At 41.5% G+C, this 23,671-nt stretch overlaps 1 protein-coding gene across 2 annotated transcripts in view; it reads left to right on the top strand.

The window, feature by feature from the left end:
* The window catches only part of PAPSS2 (3'-phosphoadenosine 5'-phosphosulfate synthase 2), an 87,110-nt gene that overhangs the window by 38,622 nt on the left and 24,817 nt on the right, over positions 1 to 23,671 (top strand). For both annotated transcript variants that reach the window (XM_060102482.1, XM_060102475.1), the window contains exons 2-7: positions 11,314 to 11,431; positions 15,445 to 15,680; positions 16,899 to 17,037; positions 17,589 to 17,707; positions 17,839 to 17,952; positions 19,919 to 20,030. In XM_060102482.1, coding sequence (XP_059958465.1) covers positions 11,314 to 11,431; positions 15,445 to 15,680; positions 16,899 to 17,037; positions 17,589 to 17,707; positions 17,839 to 17,952; positions 19,919 to 20,030 — 838 coding nt within the window. The remainder of the gene's footprint in view (positions 1 to 11,313; positions 11,432 to 15,444; positions 15,681 to 16,898; positions 17,038 to 17,588; positions 17,708 to 17,838; positions 17,953 to 19,918; positions 20,031 to 23,671) is intronic.

Below are 23,671 nucleotides of genomic sequence, written 5' to 3'. Positions count from 1 at the left end.
TTTTGGCCACACCATGCGGCTTCCAGGATCTCAGTTCCCTGATCTGGGGTTGAACCCAGGCCATGGCAATGAAAGCCCAGGATCCTAACCAAGAGGCCACCAGGAAACACCCTGTGCTGCTTGAAGAACAGGCAGTGTGGTTAGGTGGAGGGTATGAAGAGATTCTTCCAGATAGGATGGGCTGAATGAGAAAAGGTGCAAAGCCAGAATGAGCTGTGTTCAAAACCTCCTGCTTGGAATAGAAGTTCTGCAGCCGAGAGTAGAAAACGTTATCAAAAGGTCGCTGGAGCCTGCAGATGAAGGGCGTTAAATTCCAATCTAAGAATTAGGACTTAATTCTGTGTAAGGACTTCATTCAATGGGGAGCCATTGAAAGTTTTGAATATAAAAGTAACATGATTAAAGGGTGTTTTAGAAAATTCATCTGATTGTCAGTTCCAGCCAAGAGGAGACTCCAAATTATGGTCAAGAAGACAAGCAGGGCTTCCCTGGTGGCAGTGGTTGAGAGTCCGCCTGCCGATGCAGGGGACACGGGTTCGTGCCCTGGTCCGGGAAGATCCCACATGCCGCGGAGCAGCTGGGCCCGTGAGCCATGGCCGCTGAGCCTGCGCGTCCGGAGCCTGTGCTCTGTAACCGGAGAGGCCACAGCAGTGAGAGGCCCGCGTACCGAAAAAAAAAAAAAAAAAAGACAAGCAAAGGTCAGAGCTGGAAAGGGAGTTCACAGCATCCGGAGGTCTGAGGAGTGAAATGTGATTATATATGAGGAGCAAGCCAGGAGGACCTGGAGCAAGTTCTGTTGGAGAGGGTGACACAGATGAGGCCACTGGTTCTGGACTAAGACTGAAGACCATCTGGAGGCCTGCTCACCACGTAATGTGGAAATAGGCCTGAGCACTAAAGTGGAAGTCATGGTAAGGGTCTAAATCAGGGTGTGAACAGTGGAAACTGGAAGAAAGATCCTTATATGAGAGATACTATGAAGAAAAACAGGACCTGTAGATGGATGATACATAATTAGAGAGGAATGAGAGCAGTGGCTCCTATAAGCCCTCAGAGTCATTTTAAGAACAAGTCACGTTCCAGAGATTAACTTAGAAATAAGTTATGCAGGCCTTGGAAAAGTTTCATCAAGAACCTTTCTCCATCAGGAAATGTTTTTTTAAAGCTGTCAGTCTAGTGTGCCAGGAATATTGCTACCCCCAGTATAACCATGGAACCTAAACTTCCCCTGTCCTCACTCACCATCTTTCCACCTGCTTCTCAGTGCAGGTGTGAGCTGTCCCCACCCAAATCGCTGAAGGAGGCTTTGGGGTCCCGGTGTGAAGATTTGTGAGCATCTGTGGGTGTGTGAACCCCTCTCTTGGGGGTCCTGAGAAGGAACTCCACACACATACACCCCCAACTTCCAGCCACATATTTCTCCATCCTGGGTCCACTCTAGGACAGTTGCAATTTCCGGATTCTTTGGTCCAAAAATATTAACTCTTTTACCCTGCAATAAACTTCATCTAATTGCCTCTCTTCCACTTTCCTGTTTCTGAAGCAAAAAACAGCCATTTTGAGGTTTTTTTTTTTTCTCCCCTAAGGAGTTTCAGATCTCCTTTTTCCTCCTCCTTTTTTATGTTATTTACTCACATCCCTCCATATGGAAGATTAAGGGCTGCATGTGTCATAACAGGAGGTTTGGGGACATAAAGAGGGCTGAGAGAGGCTGAAAGAGAATTAATTCACCTCCATTTTGGAGGGACAAAAGGGGCTCAGAAGAGGGCACTGCTAGGTTTCATCAGTTTCCTCTAAAACCAAAATCTTTCTTTCTTGTAATATTTTAGAATGTCGCCATAAACAATGTGGGTATGTCACAACTTATCTATGTGTTTAACTCTTATCAATGTCTTATCTATTTATCTTTCTCTTTACTTCCTCTTTACTCCATGGTGCGCTTGCTTATAAGAGGATTTCTCAAATAACTCCAAGTAATTTTAATCCTTAAATTAGAAGTAAAATAATAGAGTCAGTGATTTTAAGAAATATGATCAGGAAGATAAAGAATCCAGCAGGGCAGAAGCCAAGGTGATTATAAAGTATTTTGTTTATTGCCAAATCTTGTAAAAATGCACTCTTTTAAAAAATAGACTTTATTTTTTAGAACAGTTTTAGATTTATGGAAAAAATTGAGAAGATGATACAGAATTCCCATATATCCTGCACTTAGGTTACACTGTTACTAACTTTAGTGTGGCACATTTGTTACAATTAAGGAACTGAAGACACATTATCATTAACTGAAGTCCATACTTTTTTCAGATTTCCTTAATTTTTATCAAATATTTTTTTTATGTTCCAGGATCCCATCCCACATTGCATTTAGCTGTCATGTCTCCTTAAGCTCCTCTTGACAGTGACAGCTTCTCAGACTGTCCTTGTTTTTGATGACCTTCATGCTTTGGAGGAGTACTGATAAGGTATTTGGTAGAATGCCCCTTTCTTGGAGTTGGCGTGGTGTTTTTCTCACGGTGAATGGGAGGTGACATAACGTTGTTGTTACGTCAAATATGATGTCAGGCCAGAGCAGGGATCCTGCCTTGTCTGCCCAGTGCACTCCCTGCCCGATTGGCAACTCCTAACAATTGTAGCCCTCGTGGCTCAGGCCTCTCTTTGTCCCCGCAGAGTCGAGGGGGCATCGAGAGGGCAACAAGGGGTCGGTGTTGGCGCCCGGGCTCCTAGGTTCACTGGGTCTGGCATATAGATATATATAATTTAGAATGGGATTAATGTTATTTCCTCTGTAACCTGTTTTCGCATTTGAGCATACAGCATGACATAGTTTTAGGTCAGTAAATACAGATGTGCATATTCGGCATATGGATATGCCATAAGCTATTTAATTGATGGAAATTTTGATGGCTTCTATTTTAAATAATATTATTATGAACATCTTTAGGTAATGATTCCTTTTTCTGTATTATGATCTTGAGGTTCTTTGAGAATTAGTGAGACTAGCAGGGGAAATCATAGTGAGGCATTGCATGTTCTCAACAAGACTTGACTAATTTTATTTCCATGGAAAAATGTGTTTTAAAATAAACTAAAATTGAAAAAAACATTTTTAAAGAAAGAGCTTTTTTTTTTTTTTGGCCACATAGCTTGGCGGGATCTTAGTTCCCTGACCAGAGATCGAACCCAGGCCCCGGCAGTGAAAGCACTCAGTTCTAACCACTGGACCTCCAGGGAATTCCCAAGAAAGAGCTTTTTATCTTCAGAATTTTAAAACATATTACAGAGCAACAACTATCAGTACCATAGGTGTCCACACTAAAAGTAGAAAAATTCTGTAGAAATATGTAAGAATACATAAATTATAAATACATAAGAATTATAAATATATAAGAATTCTAGAAATAGATTCAAACTACTAAAAGATTTTCAAAGTAATAGGGAAATGAATTATAACATATTTTGAGATCACTGGATAATAATAATGGAAAAGAAATAAAATTGACCCATGTAAGCACATGACACATTATTAAAATGTCAGATGTATCCAAATAGATAGAATAGTTTAATCATATCAAAATAGAGGTCTAAAGAACATATTTGGCTCAGCTATGATGAATGATCAAATGGAAGACATCAAAGACAACAGGAACATTTTTATATATTCTTAAAATACCCTTTAATATGATATAACATATTACATATAATATATGTGCTATATAATAAAGTATATATCAAAAGGAAAGTGAACAAAAAGTGTATATTATAGTTAATAAAATTTTTACTATACAAAATACAGAAAGAAGTACCAATATGCTTTTGGCTGCACCACACAGTGTGCAGGATCTTAGTTCCCCAACCAGGGATGGAACCTGTGCCCCCTGCAGTGGAAGCTCAGAGTCCTAACCACTGGACCGCCAGGGAATCTGCCCACAATACATTTTTAAAAAGTGGATGATGTCATTGCCTAGATTGTCCTTACTTAATACCAAAAGAGACAAACACACAAATATCATAGGTAACTTACAACATGGAAAAATACATATTCTTACTAGTAACTAAATAGGTACGAAGTAATCTAGGGGGAAAAAAACATTAAAACTGCAAACATAACAAGTTAATTGGAATATTTAGAAACAGGTATATTGTGGTAGCCTGGTAACTTGGCTCTGTCTTTCTGGAAAATGAACTGGCAGTACATAATAAGACTTAACGAAAGTTTATAACTTTTCATACTCAGTTGTTTCACTTTGGGCTGTAGACCCCAAGGAAATACTCTGAAAGGAAAGAAATATAAATAGATATTTGTAATGGTAAAACATTTGAAGCTACTCAGGTTAAGTAATGAAAATGAAGTAAAAATGATCTTTTGATTTTTACATTTTTATGTAGTATCAAAAGCCATAATATGCATGATATCATTTAGTCCTCAATGAGGAAGCTGTAACACAGAGGTCCCACAGCTGGGACTGGAAACTAGGAGTTCTGTCTGGGCAGGAGTAAGACCTGCACTTGGAGTCAGAAAGCCTGGCTGTGTGTTCTGCATCGTGCAGGTGTGGGACTTCAGCCAGTAGTTTGAGGATCTGCAAATGAGTCACAACGCACAGTTTCCTCAGCTCCCGGGCTTTGAACAATAAGTGACATAGCACCTGTGAGAGTGGAGCTCCTACCATGAACCTGAGAGGGTGATTACTGAGGTTGCTGCTTTCTGCAAGCAAACCTTTAAATGAATCTTCAAACTGCACACCGAGGTCAGGGAGGTTTGGGACACTTTTAATTAGCAAGACAGCAATGAAACCATAGCCCAACAGCAGTGAGGCCAAGTTCAAAGGCAACAGCAGAGTTGTCATTAGAGAAGGAAAGTGGATTTGTTTGCACTGTGGGGGAGGCAGGAGGGTGTAGGAGGAATTCAAATCCACTCACTTGGCTTTTTTTTAATTAATTTATTTATTTTTGGCTGCGTTGGGTCTTCGTTGTTGCCCGCGGGCTTTCTCTAGTTGTGGCGAGCATACTCTGTTACGGAGCGTGGGCTTCTCATTGCGGTGGCTTCTCTTGTTGTGGAGCACGCGGGCTTCAGTAGTTGTGGCTCGCAGGCTCTAGAGCGCAGGCTTAGTAGTTGTGGTGCACGGGCTTAGTTGCTCCGCGGCATGTGGGATCTTCTCGGATCAGGGCTCGAACCCGTGTCCCCTGCATTTGCATTAGCAGGCGGATTCTTAACCACTGTGCCACCAGGGAAGTCCCACTTACCTGTTTTTGATTGAAGACATTAGGCACACATCAAAAACCTTTGAGCACTGAGAAACTCGTAAACTAATCTGCGCTTTCCAGCTTCCTCATTCCTCCAGCGCCCTCTCTTTCATAAACCTACTCACTGTAGCACAGGCTCTGATTTGGCTCCAAGGGCGCCCCGCCCTGCCATGAAATCATCTGAAGTCTTTTCCCCATGTAGCATCTTTTCTTCTAGTCACGCAAAACCAAGGCCTGCCGTGACCTAGCCTATCCCACCCTGAGTTCCAGAAGCTCCTTCATACTCCCCTTTAGGCATCTCCGATGGGAGTGAGGAGTGGATCTGGCAGAGATACTCACTGAACCCTGGGCTGGGTGATGAAGTCCCATCTTTAACAGCTCATGAGGATAACCTGGGGCAAAGGCCATCCTCATGCCGGTGACTAAGCATTCATGACTGAGACAGCCAGCAGGAGAGCAGTAAGTGTGGGATGGGTAGAACCAGGAGGCTTCAAACTGATGCACCTTGGAGAGGCATGTTACTGGCTGGGCTTTGAGTCAAAGAAAATGATAATCAGAGTGGCAACAACACCCTCCTCTGCTCCTGTGCGTGCGTGCGTGTGCGTGTGCGTGTGCGTGTGCGATGCTTCACCCCTACAAAATTGCTTTCCTGTCCATTGTCTGACTTGATCATGAGCCCCCCTCCTCCCCAGACTTGCCTTAGAGTGGACCTAAGCCTTAGAACACTTCTAAATCTGGGTGACTTAGGCCTCAAACTACCAGAATGTCTCCAGAGTAGATAATGCCTCCTGGGCCTCATCAGCCTCAACATCTTAACTTGTCATGTATTTTCTTTGATACTTTATATAGAAAATTATTTAATCCATTCAGCAGCCCTATGAGGAAACTATTCTTAGCCCCATTTTACAGAACAGGAAATGGAGGTTTGATGATGTTTATCACTTGCCCAGGGTCACTGAGCAAGTAGCTTACGAAGAGGGTTTCAAACCCCTATTTGCTTGACGCCAAAACCCATCCTCATGTGACTCCTGGGAGTTTTTCTGGGTCAGTGACCTGGAAGAAGGTAGGGATTTTTGCACTTTTTTCCCTTAGGGACCCAGAATAGAAGTATGCCACCAACTTTGTGGTTTCTGGGCCACTTCCAGTTAAGTGTCAGTGTTGGATGAGGTGCCAAGGACGTCTGTGTGCTCCTTTTCTACTCGCAGGGAGGCATTTGTTCTTTAACATGTGCTTTGATTTCCATAGAGAGAATCCTTTTTCTGACAGCCACTTTCTTTCCGAAGCTTAGAACACCATATGCTCTTAAGAAGGAAGGAAGGGTTTCAACAAGGAAAAGAAAAGTTTTCGGCTGCCTCACCCCTTTGCAGTTCAAATATCCTTCAAAACATCTGCTTCTATTTTATTTGTTTGCCTTTTGGAGAAAATCAAGGGTAAATTTGAGATAAATAAGAAGAAAAATAGCTTCCCAAAACAAACAAACAAAAAAGCCCCAGTACCTGGCCATCTGAAAAGATTTTATTTGTTTGTTTAAAACATTGTTGAAGTGATAGAAAATCTGGACAAACACCCATGATTAAGATGCAGTTAATAAAAACCAAAAGTTCAGGGACTAACTATTACATACTGTAAGAGAGTAGTTCCTTCCGGTGGACTCTGATGTTTTTGGAAAACCAAGTGCTTATTGGGGAGGCAATTAACAAGATCATAACAAAGTTTCCACAGAAGACTAGCAAAGCATGGAGTTTATTCTGGATCTCAGCCTCTAGGGAGAAGGAACAGCCAAAAGAGAGGGAAAAAAACCCATCTCTGTGGACAAATTAAGCACTGGTGGGCATTCACGTGCACAGGTGGGCAGCAGCCCCTTAAGTCAAACGTGCTGTGTTGGGATCAGAGCCCTTTTCCACAAATGTAGCTGTGCTGAACAATATCATTCCACCATCTGAATCTTTTTTCTTTTTTTTTTTTTTGGCTGCGTTGGGTCTTTGTTGCTGCTCACGGGCTTTCCCTAGTTGCTGTGTGTGTGGGGGCTTCTCATTTCAGTGGCTTCTCTTGTTGCGGAGCACAAGCTCTAGGCTCGCGGGCTTCAGTAGTTGTGGCACACGAGCTCAGTAGTTGTGACTCACAGGCTCTAGAGCACAGGCTTAGTAGTTGTGGCGCACGGGCTTAGTTGCTCCGTGGCATGTGGGATCTTACCGGACCAGGGATCGAATCCATGTCCCCTGCATGGCAGGTAGATTCTTAACCACTGCACCACCAGGGAAGTCCCCCACCATCTGAATCTTATTAGGTATTTTCGTATTTGCTTAGTTTTTTTTTAATGGTTCTTTTTTTGCATGTGGTAAAATTTACATGTAATGAAATACCCATCTTAAGTGTACATTCCGTGAGTTCCGGCAAATGCAAACACCTATGTACCTCAAACCCTTATCAGGACGTACAGCATTGCCATCACCCAGAGGCAACTGCTGTTCTGACTTTGCAAATTAGTTTTCCCTGATGGGGGACGTCATATAAATGGAATCACATGTAGTTTTTTTGGGTAAGACTTCTTTGACTCAGCAAAATGTTTTCATTTATTATCATCCACGTTGCATGTATCAGTAGCTCATTCCTTTTTATTGCTGATTAGTATTCCATTAGAAGAGTATTCTATAATCTGGGCGTTTTGTTTTGTTGTTGTTGTTGTTATCTATTTTCCTATTTGATGGACCCTTGGTTATTTACAGTTTTTGTTCAAAAAAGTTGCTAATCATATTCTTGTACAAGTCCTTTTGTGGGTATAAGTTTTCATTTCTCTTGAGTTAATGTTTATGAATGCAATTGCTGAGTCCTAAGAGAGGTAAATGTTTAGCTTTATAAGAAACTGCCAGTTTTTTTTCTGAGATAGTTGGACCACTTTACACCTCCACTATCAACATATGAGAGCACATGGGCTTCCCTGGTGGCGCAGTGGTTAAGAATCCACCTGCCAATGCAGGGACATGGGTTCGAGCCCTGGTCCGGGAAAATCCCATATGCCGCGGAGCAACTAAGCCAGCGTGCCACCACTACTGAGCCTGCGCTCTAGAGCCGTGAGCCACAGCTGCTGAGCTGGTGTGCTGCAACTACTGAAGCCCGCGCATCTAGAGCCTGTGCTTTGCAACAAGAGAAGCCACTGCAGTGAGAAGCCCACGCACCACAACGAGGACCCAATGCAACCAAAAATAAGTAAATAAATAAAAATAAAATTAAATTAAAATTAAAAAACAAACAAAAACATATGAGAGCCCATCCTTGCTGACTTTAGATGTTATCGGTAGTGTCTCATTTTGATTTTAATTTGCATTTCTCTCATGACTAGTGACATTGAGCCCTTCTTCATGTGCTTATGGGCCATTTGTGCATCTTCCTTTGTGAAGTGACTGTTCAAATCTTTTGCCCATTTTTATAAAGTGGGTTGTCTCTTTATTATTGAGTTGTAGGTATTCTTTATGTATCTTCATGTCAGAGGATGGAGGGGACACATAGTGCCCACTGAACTAAGAAGGCATCTTGAGACTGAAAAAAATGAGGCAGGCAACTCCATATAATCAATGGATCAGTTTATTATGGGGTAACTTACTTACAGGATGGGATCAGGATTGTGTCCACAACAATCCAGAAGCATTCACAGCTGTACTCCATGCCACTCCATGAGAGGCCATTGGGACAATTTTATATTAACCTAGAGTATGGGGGTAGGTACTTGGAAGCGGGACGTGCCTTTCTATGTCAAGACTTACGAACGGGTAACGAGTTTCGTGGGCATCAGGAATACGTCAGTGAAGGTTTTCGTCATTGTTTGGGGACTAACAGGGCATAGAGGAGAGGTCACCTGGTTCTAATGATTGTTAAACTATATGTATTAACTACAAAGCCCTCGATGACAGAGAAGTGATTCACTTTACATTACAGTTCCTGGCAGGGTCAGCAGAAGAACAGGAGAGACTGTAATGGCCCAAGATGGCTTCAGTTATGCTAACAGCCATACACTTCAAACAGTAGAGAGATATATGTCTGAGACCCACTCTCTCCTCTGAGGGGCCCAGTTACTTGATCTTTTTGTCTGTATTTCCCCCTAAAATGTTGCCAGGAATTCTGCTTTGTTTAGTACTATATTCCCAGGGCCTAGTATGGCCCCTGGCACTTAGTAAGAGCTCATTTACATAAACATTTACTGAGAGAATCAATGAATGAATGGATGAACTGACTTGTGGGCCTGATATCCACACACAGTGTTCTTGAATTTAATGGCAGTGATTAACAAGGAAATGGAGAGAAAGAAAATTTTAATGTTATCCTTGAGCCATAAAGTGTACTTGGCACAGAAGACTCAGGATACCTTCAGGGGATTTATTCATCCGGGGAAAACACGGCTAGAATATCTCATGGACTAGCCTGATTTGCCCCCTTTATGAATCCTCTCGTGCAAGCCACCCCTGCTGTCTACTATGTCCCGACCCCTTCCGAGTCTCGGGTTCTGACCAGGTTTGTTTGATGGATGATCAGAGCGTCTAGCCTTGGAGAGTTTTAGATAACTTAACCCAGCCGATCCCAGCTTTCAACACCTACCTCTTGACTCCCGCTGGCACTGATAATGCTGTTCCCTGCCAGCTGGCCCCTTAGCTGGGCTCTGTGCCTCACTAGCAGGCCCACCCCATGGGTGTGCACTGCCTTTCTGAGCCCCCAAGGGCCAGCAGGGGGCTCCTTCCTCCTTGGTCTTGAAGTGGATTTCCTGGTCCTAATCCAGATGGCTCTCCTGCTGCAGCTATACACTGAATAATCATTGTCAGCCTCCACGTTTGTAGGGAACTTGGCCATTTACAGAGCATGTTCCCATCCATTATCTATATAAGCCTCCAAACAGTCCTATTTGTATTCCCCTTGATTTTTTTTTCCCAAAGGAAAGGCATAAAGAGGTGATTTAATTTACTCCAGAATGTAAAAGTTGCCCTCATGTGACCCAGAGTTTTCTAAGACTCTCTGGGTCTTGCTCAAAGAATATTGGAGCTTTTTTTTTTTTTTAGCTCTGGTGGGTATACATATACAGTGTTTAAAAGGCTTCATAGATTTTTACAGTTCAGCAACTTGGATTACATCTGTCATTAGAAATTTAATTACCATACCAAAGACACACATGGGCAGTTCTCAACCTTTTTATTTTTATTTAACCATCATTATGGGTTCCCCTGACCCACCCCCTTTCCCTTTGGATCACATCTTCACATATTATTTTTTTAAATGTCCACCACAAACTGTACTTATTGACTCATTTTACCTTTTTTTATTCATCAGACATGTACCTTCCAGTCAGAGTTTAGGGTCAGGCTCAGATAATCTGTGCCCTCATGGGGCTGATTTTATTACAGCCAAAATAAAGATATTCGAGATTTAAGTTAACCTCCAAGACTAATAACTGGTACATTTCCATTTCTTCAGGCCTTATTGAAAGATTAAAAAGTTCATACACTGACCCTTGGGAAAGTGGAAGCAGATTTTAGTACTTGTGAAAAAGGAGTCCTATTTCGGGGATAAACTCTCAAGTTGCTGACGTCTATGTCTGGGTGGGAACAGGAGGGGTATAATGGCCTCTAACTCTTCGTTCTGTGATCTGGGCCTCTTCCAGCTCTCTAGAGAGGAGCTCAACCAGCCTCACCCTATTATTTCCTCAGCAGCTGGAGTATATGGGCTGTTTTCAGTTCATGCCCTTGGGACTTGGGAAGAACATGCATTTACTGAAACAAAGACATTCCCCTAACCATTACCTAAAGGTACACATTTTAATATGTCATGGAACCAGAACTTTTACATTGCATCAATAATTACCTCATTCAAATTATACTTTCAAAGGGCAGTGATGGGTATGCTAAAGGCAGTGTCTGTTTCTAAATTAGTAGAGTTAATTAATGTTACTCTGTATGCCAATTATAAAAAAAGGAGTTTCTGTTAGGGAAAACTCTTTATGTAATCTGTTATTTTATTATTTTATTATATGTATACATATGAGATTTATTATTTTATTAATTGAATATTGTGCTTGCTCTTGTTTTGTAGGAGACCCAGCAGAAATCCACCAATGTTGTGTATCAGGCGCATCATGTGAGCAGGAATAAGAGAGGGCAGGTGGTTGGAACAAGGGGTGGATTCCGAGGATGTACCGTGTGGCTGACAGGTATGCTGTGTTGAGATCTATATATTTTTTAATGGAAAACTGATGGTGACACACAATTTTTAGGAAGATAGTGTCACTACATATTACATGTGTATTTCAACATTAGAAGGAGGCTGAGAGCTGTAATAGAAAGCTTGGGTGTTAGTCCTAACTCTACCCATCAGTGAGAAATAGGAGTTCCATCAAGTCATGGAATGTCTCTAGTTCTCTGTTTTCACCTCTTTGGCAGGAAAGGATGGGACAAGTTGATTACGACATTCCCATTCAGCTCTAAGGAATTCTGTAATTCTTAATTTCATGCCTAAACACATTTATTGGCAGTTATGAACGGGGCTCTCCTAATTTTACATCAAGCATTTGGCTGTCCATTAGAGATATTCTTTATTCTTTTCTGATGTTTTAATATTCTAGGGGGCTATTTTACTCATTTTAAAAAATTAAAATCTGTGCAAGAAGCAAAACTAATGTTTTCTGTGTAGTTGAGTATTGTCCCTTGTGTATAAAAAAAGAACTCATTCCCACCGAGGTGACGAAATGAACCTCCCTTTTCTTGTGTTTTTATAGCCGCAGAATGTCAAAGCTAAGGGTTAGTGACAGAACTGGAATTAGTCCTCGGCTGTTACCTTATACTCTGAGTACAAGGTAGAGGATGTTGATTCCTGGGAATGCAGGTCCGACATAGGCTGGACTCGAAAGAAAAAAACAGGTTCATTTCGGAGACATAATATTTCATATGGAGATGAACTCAGATGCAAAGATATGTTTATCCAGGTTATGAAATCAACTTATGTGTTACTGTTTGCCCACAAATGCTGATTTATTCTAACCTGAAGATAGTTCTATAAAACACAACAAGTGAGGACCTGCCTTGTGTCTTATCTTGCTATTCTGAGTCTTTCCTATTCCTGTCTAAAGCAGCCTCATTCTTCTCTTTCAAGTTATTTCCTAGTGCCTGTGGCACTTGCCCTTGGTTTCCGGGTTTCATTCATCCCTGGAAGAACAACTTTCCCTGCTTCCAGGGTGAGGCTGGACAGAGGGCAAGGAGGCTGCTGTGTTCTAGAAGGCAGATTCACCTGCCGCAATTCCTGATATGTTTCCCCCGCTCTCTCTGAGAGACGTGACATGCAGCAGTGTATAAAACAGCGTGCTCCAGACGTTTCCCTCTTGCTATGTGTTTGCCTCCATGAGATGTTTTGCCTTCATGTGTTTGTCCAAATTTTGAATCAGGACATACCCACAGAGTCCATTATTCTTAATGTAAAACACCCTTGGAAAGACAAAAAGAACAGGTAGAACAAAATGAAATAAAGCATATATGCACTTAGCACAAGTCCTGGTCCCTAGTAAAACTCTCAGTAAAGGTAATTGCTTTTACTTCAATGTATTAAAATAAATATTCCAATCATCTATTTTAATACAGCTAACTGTGTTAGAAATTTCTATTGTTTGTCTCATTTTCTGATGCAAGAGAACGTACCAGAGATTCAGGAGTCCCATTTCTCCTACCCCACAACTGGACATAACTTTTTTTTTTTTTTTTTGTACTTGATTTCTTGGAATACTGTGCTTCTTTTTCTTTTTTTTTTTTTTTTCCCCTGTTGATTTATTTTTTATTTTATTTTTTTTCTAGTTTAAGTTTTTTATTTTTTATTTTTTTTTATTTTACAAATTTAATCAGTTATACATATACATATGTTCCCATATCCCCTCCCTTTTGCGTCTCCCTCCCACCCTCCCTATCCCACCCCTCCAGGCGGTCACAAAGAACTGAGCTGATCTCCCTGTGCTATGCGGCTGCTTCCCACTAGCTATCTACCTTACGTTTGGTAGTGTATATATGTCCATGCCGCTCTTTCACTTTGTCACAGCTTACCCTTCCCCCTCCCCATATCCTCAAGTCCATGCTCTAGTAGGTCTGTGTCTTTATTCCTGTCTTACCCCTATGTTCTTGATGACATTTTTTTCTTAAATTCCATATATATGTGTCAGCATACAGTATTTGTCTTTCTCTTTCTGACTTACTTCACTCTGTATGACAGACTCTAGGTCCATCCACCTCATTACAAATAGCTCAATTTCATTTCTTTTTATGGCTGAGTAATATTCCATCGTATATATGTGCCACATCTTCTTTATCCATTCATCCGATGATGGACACTTAGGTTGTTTCCATCTCCGGGCTATTGTAAATAGGGCTGCTATGAACATTTTGGTACATGTCTCTTTTTGAATTATGGTTTTCTCAGGGTATATGCCCAGTAGTGGGATTGCACAACTGGACATAACTTTTAAGAGGAATTTATCACATTAATTTCTATCCAAATGAAACTGAATTACATAAAGATGTAATAGTCAATGCCTTGATTTACAAAGATTGCCAACACATTCTTCACATAGCCGTTTCTTCTAATGATCCTCTGTCAAAGCCAAGGGCATGACTTTAAAACATAACTAAAAATATGGAAAATACTTGTTTACCTTTCATAGATCACCTTTCTTTCCAAGTCTCTCTGTCCTGCATCCCTTCTTTACTCTTACTTTTTCTTTTTCCTCTTTCCCCCTGCTGTCTTCTCTGCATTAACAATTTCTTGACTTTCTTTTCCGCCCCCGTCCTGACTTTTCCTCTTCCGGGTGCTGTCTGACAGTGGCTTGGTATCACTGCATTTTTCTTCAGGTTCAGAGATCTTTAGAAGAACTGAATTTTTAGAGGGCTCCTTTTCCAGGGTGGTTCAGATTTTGAGCTCTTAAGTAATTTTGGCGGGTAGCATTTCGTTTCCTTTCTCCTTACATTCTCCCTCATGTAGCAATTATAGTGTGTGTTCCCAATCACTGTGCTTTGAAACCATGGTAGAAGGCACCTTGTAACTCCACTCTCATGCAAAGACCCCAAACACCTAAGAGTATATGGCAACTCTAACTACATCTACAGCATAGCTCAGGGTGATTCTCTGTCTTCGTGTTTTGAGAATCATTTTGGAAAATCTTGCAAACAAAAGGACAGTATGTTGGTTCTCCTGTCAGATGGGTGCTTAGCAGCATCTACAAGGGAGGAAGGTGGGCCTCCCGGTCTCCAAGGGCTGGCTGTCCCTCCGCTCCAGCTGATTGCTCTCATAAGGGGATATGAGGACACCACTGCCAGAGCCTCTGATTTTTTTTCAAGAGAAGCCATAATCGGAATTTGTATGCACAACTTTCTAATCTATAAAATACTCTGCAGGCAAAGTGTTACCAACTCAGGTCCTTGGACTCATTAATCCACAGAATTGATAAGAGGCCAGTCAAGGAATTCAGGCAAGGCTTTATTGAGGTCCCTGCCTGCAGCATGAGGGAGTGAAAACAAGAAACAATTGCCCTTGCTCACTCCTGAGGTGGGGCGAACCGGTTCCTTAAATGGGATGCGAGTAGGGGCAGATGGGTCGTCAGGCTGGAGCGGTGGCTGGGGTGGTCGGCTGACCCTCTTGGTGGTGCCGTGTGCAGGAATCATGCGCAGTACCCTGCTTTTGCTCCCTGCACCTCAGAAATGGCAGCTGGTTTCTGGCCTTTTTGTATCTTATTGTTTATAATTTGCCCCAACTGTGGCCGCCTGCAGGTATTTTTAGTCCCTTATAGTTTCTTTGTATTCTGTTGCCCCAGGAGACATTTGTCCAGGTGCAAGCACTCTGGTAAAGGGTCCCAGCAGTATCTCAAAAGCAGAACACACCAAGGACCATATGTAGCCTGCCAAGGTCTCCCTATTGACAAACCCCTTTTGCTTTGAAAGGCTATAATCCTAACAAGGGACAAATAGTTTTTTCAAGATTTGAAAGAAATGCCAGTACTTGACTTGTAGTAAACTTTGCTTTTTCTAGATTTGAATGGTTTTTTTTGGAGGTCAATCCAGTGATTGTAATGAGGGTTTAATTATGCTTGAATTAGGTAAAAATTAGGATCAGTTCACAATTCGGATCAGAGCACAATTTATTATCTTAAACAGTCAGAGACAGTGCCTGTCCTGTCTTGCCCATTCTGAACAGGTCTCTCTGGTGCTGGAAAAACAACGATCAGTTTTGCTCTGGAGGAGAATCTCGTCTCCCACGCCATCCCTTGCTACTCCCTCGATGGGGACAACGTCCGTCATGGCCTCAACAAAAACCTTGGATTCTCTCCTTGGGACAGAGAAGAAAACATCCGCCGGATTGCTGAGGTGGCCAGGCTGTTTGCCGACGCTGGTCTGGTCTGCATTACCAGCTTCATTTCTCCTTTTGCAAAGGTAAAATGCTTTGGCAACGCACACAATTGCCACACATAGCGCCAGTGCTCTCAAGCTGCCAGGATGAGGACCCAGCGGAGGGGAAGACAGAGGAATGTCATACTTTCAGTCTCCCCCACTGGCTCTCCCTCCCCCACTTGCTCCCTCATTTCCTCTCTTTAATATTGGTTATATAAAGAAAGTCCCTTCATTTCCAGATGCCAGGGCACCAGGTGACATAAACCCTTCCACTTTCACAATGGTAAGGTACACTTGGCCAGAGTTGAAAGGAAGAGAAAGTTAAACAAGAAAAATGCCAAAGCTCGGCAATTTTATTGGGTTGGCCAAAAAGTTCCTTTGGGGTTTAATCAAAAAGCCCGAACGAACTTTTTGGTCAAGCCAGTATTTCTCCAAAAAGTCAGAAGGCTTAGCTTACTAAAGAAAACAGCAGTTCATTGCCAATGCATCAGGTTATGTGGGTTTAACGTTGAGATCAACGAGGTGGAGTGTTACTCCTCTTGTTTTAAAACAGGAAATTTCTGTGAATTACATATAAGACACTATGTACTTTGAACACATCCTTTGAATGAAATGCTCTCATATTGCCAGCCCTGTCTTTTAGTTGGGATTCTTTCCCATTTTTTTTGTTTGTTTGTTTACTTTTTTTTTTTTTGGAAAGTACTTGGGAGCGTTGTTTACTAGAGTGAAATTTCTGGGGTTTTTCTAAAGGGCTAGTTTCCTGACACCTCTGAAGAGCTCAAACCCCAGTGTTATCTTAAGGTCATGGAACACCGGAGCACACAGTATTTTGTGATGAAGACTTTCACTATGAAACTTCTTCTTACATTATTTTTTTTTGCCAAGTTTTTTTTTTTTTTTTTTTTTGGCTGCCTTGAGTCTTCGTTACTGCACATGGGTTTTCTCTAGTTGCGGTGAGCGGGGGCTACTCTTTGTTGTGGTGCACGGGCTCTCATTGCGGTGGCTTCTTTTGTTGGGAGCACAGGCTCTAGGCACGTGGGCTTCAGTAGTTGTGGCACGTGTGCTCAGTAGTTGTGGCTCGTGGACTCTAGGGTGCAGGCTCAGTAGTTGTGGCACACGGGCTTAGTTGCTCTGCGGCATGTGGAGTCTTCCTGGACCAGGGCTCGAGCCTGTGTCCCCTGCATTGGCAGGCGGATTCTTAACCACTGCGCCACCAGGGAAGTCCCTCCTCTTACATTCTTAAAGGTAATTATTTTCCAGGATCGTGAGAATGCCCGCAAAATCCATGAATCTGCAGGACTGCCATTCTTTGAGATATTTGTAGATGCGCCTCTAAACATTTGTGAAAGCAGAGATGTAAAAGGTCTCTACAAACGGGCCCGAGCTGGGGAGATCAAAGGTAGGAGAGCCAGTTCAGCGGTATCTTTGCCACTTACTTATGCCACCATTTCTTATTAGTCTGTGCCCAGAAATCTGTCTGAAGTTTCAAAAACCGTTTTCCAAAATTGCATATAGTGCACACAACTTTTTATCAAACCATAATATCTTCAATATGTCCATGGGCTAGTTAAAACGTGGGCTTGTATTTTTCAAGAACTATCACCCCAGCCACAAGCAATCAAGTTTAGAGAACTAAAATGGACATGTGTATGTGCATGTGTGTAGGAGGAATCTTTCAGTTTTCCTCCTACTTGTTTTCCTTTTCCATTCTAATCAGCCGCAGAGGGCTTGGACTCAGACAGATTTTGTTGATAATCTGGGCTTTCTGTATTGAAACCACAGCTGTATATGTTCTTATCTATGGCTAGAGGGCAAGGATAGCTGTTTGACCTTTTCTGTTTTAATCTGAATACAGCGGTTGAAAACATTATTGCAACATGTGTTATGTCTTATTGAGTAAAAAGATTGTTCTGTTGGTGCAGATGTGATTTTCAGCCTTCTGCCTTGCAGGGTTTACGGGTATTGATTCCGATTATGAGAAACCGGAAACTCCTGAGCTTGTGCTTAAAACCAACTTGTCCTCGGTGAGCGACTGTGTGCAGCAGGTGGTGGAACTTCTACAGGAGCAGGTGGGCGGACTGAACGTCTTTTTTTTTTTTTTTTTTAATAGTTTTATACAGTCATAAAAGATCATCTGTTTACTGAAGTGTTCCTTTTATAGTTTTCATTCCAAACTGTTACCAAGTCTGCTTCATTTCAGAACATTGTACCCCACACTATAATCAAAGGCATCCATGAACTCTTTGTGCCAGAAAACAAACTCGACCAAGTCCGAGCTGAGGCCGAAGTGCTCCCTTCGTTATCAATTACCAAGGTAAGATGGTGCCCACTGGCTAATGGAGACTTAGGCTTAATGTCAGTCATTATAATCCATTTACAAGTACTCTTAATTAATAAGGCAGGTAGGCATAAGGAAAATGCAATGCCTATGAAGAAAACCACTTCATTTTGCCAATTTTTTTTTTACCTCTTCTTCAAGAAAATCTCTCATCAAGTGTTGCCACAAGGCAGCTGATCAATGCCATGTACAGAGGCAGACTGGAAACGTAACTTCTATATTTGCAGAGGACAGTTTTATATGGTTGTCATTACACCTTCAGTTATGCCAGCACTCAAGCATTAGGCAGTAATTATTTGTTGGCAGTTGCTGAGAAAATAGTTTGTCCAGAATACAGGTGTTTCTTGGACCATTGAGAAGGAATTTGAAGAAAACAAGAAGCAACCCTGATCTAAAGTGACATGAATGCCTTGATCTTTTTTCTACTCTGCACATCCCACTCTTCCCTCATCAGGGAGAGTCCAGTCTGAGGAGAGAGAGCCTTGGTTGCATTGATTTTGCTACCTAGAAGATGTTAAGATGCAATCCCAGCAAACAGCCCTGCAGATGCCTTGGCCTGTTTACTGGTTAGTGTTAGTTGGTTCGTATAAGGTGATCAAGTCTTCACTGGTAACCTTTTGGTATCCATTAAAACCTTGGACATTTTTTTAAGAGGCAGAGTACATTGGGAATGTGCTTCAGCTCATGAAGACCCCAGGCTTAATAAGTCATGACGAATTTATAAACACAATAAATTCTGAGTTTTCCAATGCTCCAGGCAGGTGAGAAACACATAATTATAATTACAGTGCAGAATAATAGTTCCAATAACAAAATGGTCTGCAAGGTACAGAAGAACTTCAAAGAATCTAATGATTAATTCTTTTGATCCTAGGGGTGACAGGAAAGATTTCAGAGCAGTGGCCCATGAGCTGGGTTTTATTTTTATTTGTATCTATTTATTATTTTGGGGGGGTTTATTTTTTTATTTTTATTTTTTGAGCTGGGTTTTAAATGACGAACAGGGTTTTCAGGTAGAGGGGAGGATGGGCTTGAAACCACGTGTGTGTTCAGACTGCACACTGTCTGGCACTGTTGGTGACTAGGCCCCCAGGTGGGGAGTGGTGGCAGGTGGACACCCCTACATGAGCCCCTGGGGCCAGAGCTCGAAGGCCTGTCAGTATCACGCTAAGAATTTTAGACATTTGTCTTTTTTAAAAAAAAATAATTTATTTATTGTTTATTTTTGGCTGCATTGGGTCTTTGTTGCTGCACGCGGGTTTTCTCTAGTTATGGTGAGCGAGGGCTACTCTTCGTTGGGGTGCGTGGGCTTCTCATTGCGGTGGCTTCTCTTGTTGCGGAGCACGGGCTCTAGGCGCGCAGGCTTCAGTAGTTGTGGCACGTGGGCTCAGTAGTTGTGGCTCATGGGCTCTAGAGCGCAGGCTCAGTAGTTGTGGCGCATGGGCTTAGTTGCTCCGCAGCATGTAGGATCTTTCTGGACCAGGGCACGAACCTGTGTCCCCTGCATTCGCAGGTGGATCTTAACCTCTTCCCCACCAGGGAAGTCCCTGGACATTTATCTTAGTGTCAATGGTTTGCTCAGTTCAGTCAAATAACTAGCACATTTGGTTAAAAAAATGTAGCCAAACCAGAATTTTTGTGGAAAAAAGGATGAACAGTGAATCTTCAACACAGTTGCACATTGTAAGGATAGATACAACCTAAAGTGTTCAAAGAAATCATCCCAGTTTGAAATCTTTTCACCACTCTGCCACAGAAAGTTCTAGACTCAAACTTCTCCAGCCCCTGGATCATGGACCAGCATTACATATGGGAATGCTTAAATCATAAAAGGTTCTGCCTTCATTCTCCTGTCAACTGAATAAGAAAGGACTGCCCTGGGGCCAGATGGCTGGAAAACGGAGCTTATGGAAATGTTCACCTGCTTTTTTGTGTTTTGCAGCTGGATCTTCAGTGGGTCCAAGTTTTGAGTGAAGGCTGGGCCACTCCCCTCAAAGGTTTTATGCGGGAAAAGGAGTACTTGCAGGTTATACACTTTGGCACCCTGCTAGATGGTATGGGTTTTTGTTTTTTCGTTTGTTTGTTACTCTTTATTATTAAAGAAAAAATATTTCTCAGAAGTTTTCACAGGAACAAGAAATGCTAATCCTTGGTTTGTAAATCCTATTGTGAAAATATTTAAATTATTTATGGTGTGTCCAGTTATGTATAAGCTTCCATTTTTAGGATTTTTTTTGGTTATCCTCAAAGGATTATTGATTATTTAAAGCTAAGGAACCAAAAAATAAACGTTTGACTTGCACACAAAGCCAAGAGAAGGTTAAGTCTTTTTCACCTCCACCTGCCCTTGCTGGCCTTGATATTCATAAGGCAGTGGACAGTCAGAAGCACCATTGGCAGCTGCTTGGACCATCCTGGGGAAGCCAGGATGAACTCAGCACTCATTGCTGACTTGCAGGATGCCTCCCATCCTCCAGCAAACATTATTGCAGCAGCTGCTTTCCTTGGTGGATAATAAAGGGTTGATATTCATGCCATACATGAAATAAATTAGGATGGCTTCATCCACTAAACTTTAATATGGGGTGTTAAGGCAGCTTTCTGGGAAGAAGGTGAATGGCTTTTAGAGAACTGCTCCTGTCAAGGTTGGAAGGATGTCTCATTCAGAAAACTTCCGGATCCTTCTCTGATCATTTCCTTCCTAGAACTGTCTTGACCTTATCAAATAGAACTTATTTATTTCAAGATCTTGGAGAATAGCTGATAAGTGGGGGACGGAATTTGTAATACTGAGCAGGGCTCCAAACCTTCTAGGAAGAAAAATCAGATCAGATGTTCTTTCCTGAGAAAGATGTTCATGTTCTAGGTTTGTGCTTCTGCCTGGGGAATGGGGCGTAAAGCAACCCCAGTTGTAGTTAGGTTTCAAAACTCCCCATACCCTCCAGAAGCCTCCTTAATTCCTATGTAAGTCAATTAATAAAAATACATACCAGGGATGTAATATGCTGCCCACCTCTACCTAAGTAGAGGCAGAATGTCATAGTGGATAAAAGTGAGCTGTGGAGGCAAACTGTCTGGGTTCAGGGCAAATTACTTAAACTCTCTGGGCCTCAGTTTCCTCATCTGTAAAATAAGGATGTTAATAATAGTACCTACTTCAATGGGATGTTGAATGTTTAAAAGAATACAGTACCTGGTCCAATAGTAAATGTTCCATATATTAACAACCCCCTCACTGCATAAAATTAAAAGGACTTCAAAGTCTTGAACAGACCAAGTAGCTTATCTCTAGTCACATCCGTTTGGAAGTAGCACAGATAAGATGTTCATCAGCTAGCCAATAAATATTTATTGAGTGTCCTCGGATGTCAGGGTTTGTTCTAGCTGCTGGAGATAGATAATGAAGACAAAGATGAGCTTGTTGGGACAGGCAGTGCAGTTCATCTTCTGAACTCTAGTCCAGAGGGGTTTTCCCGCCACATCAGTGGTTGTCAAACTTTTTTTTCAAGTCATAACTATTTCAGTGAAATTTGAGGCAATATATACAACAGATAAAAATGGAACTGCTCCTTTGGAAGAAGTGGGCTCAGTCTTTCTCCCACCTGGACAGCAGCCTTGAGGGTGTCTAGGGAAAGCTGGTTGAAACACTGCCCTCTACCACACCATGACAGTCTCATGACAGAGCTTGAGTGGATGGCTTTTGGACTGAGTAGACACAGTTAAATTCCAAAAATGATGTCTCTCTGTATCAGAAGGTTGGGCAAGGTATCATTTGTATGGATATCATTTACTTTATCATTTAATTTTAACCAATTTATGAAAGTTTGAGTCACCACCATTGAAAATTTTTTTTTACATCTTTATTGGAGTATAATTGTTTTACAATGGTGTGTTAGTTTCTGCTTTATAACAAAGTGAATAAGTTATACATATACATATGTTCCCATATCTCCCATCTCTCTTCCCTCTTGCGTCTCCCTGCCTCCCACCCTCCCTATCCCACCCCTCCAGGCGGTCACAAAGCACCGAGCTGATCTCCCTGTGCTATGCGGCTGCTTTCCACTAGCTATCTACTTTACGTTTGGTAGTGTAGATGCCACTCGCTCACTTTGTCAAGCTCACCCTTCCTGCTCCCCATATCCTCAAGTCCATTCTCTAGTAGGTCTGTGTCTTTATTCCTGTCTTACCCCTAGGTTCTTCATGACATTTTTTTCTTATATTCCATATATATAGATCACTCCCTAACACCATACACAAAAATAAGCTCAAAATGGATTAAAGACCTAAATGTAAGGCCAGACATTATCAAACTCTTAGAGGAAAACCTAGGCAGAACACTCTATGACATAAATCACAGCAAGATCCTTTTGGACCCACCTCCTAGAGAAATGGAAATAAAAACAAAAATAAACAAATGGGACCTAATGAAACTTCAAAGCTTTTGCACAGCAAAAGAAACCATAAACAAGACCAAAGACAACCCTCAGAATGGGAGAAAATATTTGCAAATGAAGCAACTGACAAAGGATTAATCTCCAAAATTTATAAGCAGCTCATGCAGTTCAATAACAAAAAAACAAACAACCCAATCCAAAAAATGGGCAGAAGACCTAAATAGACATTTCTCCAAAGAAGATATACAGATTGCCAACAAACACATGAAAGAATGCTCAACATCATTAATCATTAAAGAAATGCAAATCAAAACTACAATGAGATATCATCTCACACCAGTCAGAATGGCCATCATCAAAAAATCTAGAAACAATAAATGCTGGAGAGGGTGTGGAGGAAAGGGAACACTCTTGCACTGCTGGTGGGAATGTGAATTGGTAGAGCCACTATGGAGAACAGTATGGAGGTTCCTTAAAAAACTACAAATAGAACTACCATATGACCCAGCAATCCCACTACTGGGCATATACCCTGAGAAAACCATAATTCAAAAAGAGTCATGTACCAAAATGTTCATTGCAGCTCTATTTACAATGGCCTGGAGATGGAAACAACCTAAGTGTCCATCATCGGATGAATGGATAAAGAAGATGTAGCACATATATACAATGGAATATTATTCAGCCATAAAAAGAAATGAAATTGAGCTATTTGTAATGAGGTGGATAGACCTAGAGTCTGTCATACAGAGTGAAGTAAGTCAGAAAGAGAAAGACAAATACCATTGAAAATTTGAAATAATTTTTGTAGCCATAGACACGTGGCCATTTTCATCTACCATTAAACAATTGCACATTTCTTGATCACCTACAATCTGCAGGTAAAATTGTTTCTATTCTGACCCTGTCTCCCAAAAGTATTTTGTTGGTTTTAATTTTCTCAAAGGTTCACAATTTCCCCCTATAGTAAAAAAAAAAAAAAAAAAAATTAGCTCAGTCTACTCAGTCCAAAAGCAAAATAAAAAATCATTTTTTAGTGTTTTTGATGATTATATAGTATGAGTTACTCCCTATGTTACTCAAGGATCTATTTTCAGGTCAGTGTATTATTATTATTTTATTTCTCACTGGATATATAGTTTGGGGGGGCTGTCATAGATCCTCCAATGATAAATGTCACATCTAAATTTAAAAATGGAACCTCAAGCTTATGTTCTTGACTGGTGGCATCCAAGTAGGGTTAAGACATAGCAGCCTTGTGAGACCTGATCATTTAATGGCAAGTCTTCTGTGGCTCTGAC

Source organism: Mesoplodon densirostris, chromosome 1 (assembly GCF_025265405.1).
Source record: "Mesoplodon densirostris isolate mMesDen1 chromosome 1, mMesDen1 primary haplotype, whole genome shotgun sequence".
NCBI classification, from domain to species: Eukaryota; Metazoa; Chordata; class Mammalia; order Artiodactyla; family Ziphiidae; genus Mesoplodon; species Mesoplodon densirostris.
Note: the sequence above shows the minus strand (reverse complement) of the source record. Positions and strands in the feature narration are given on the sequence as shown.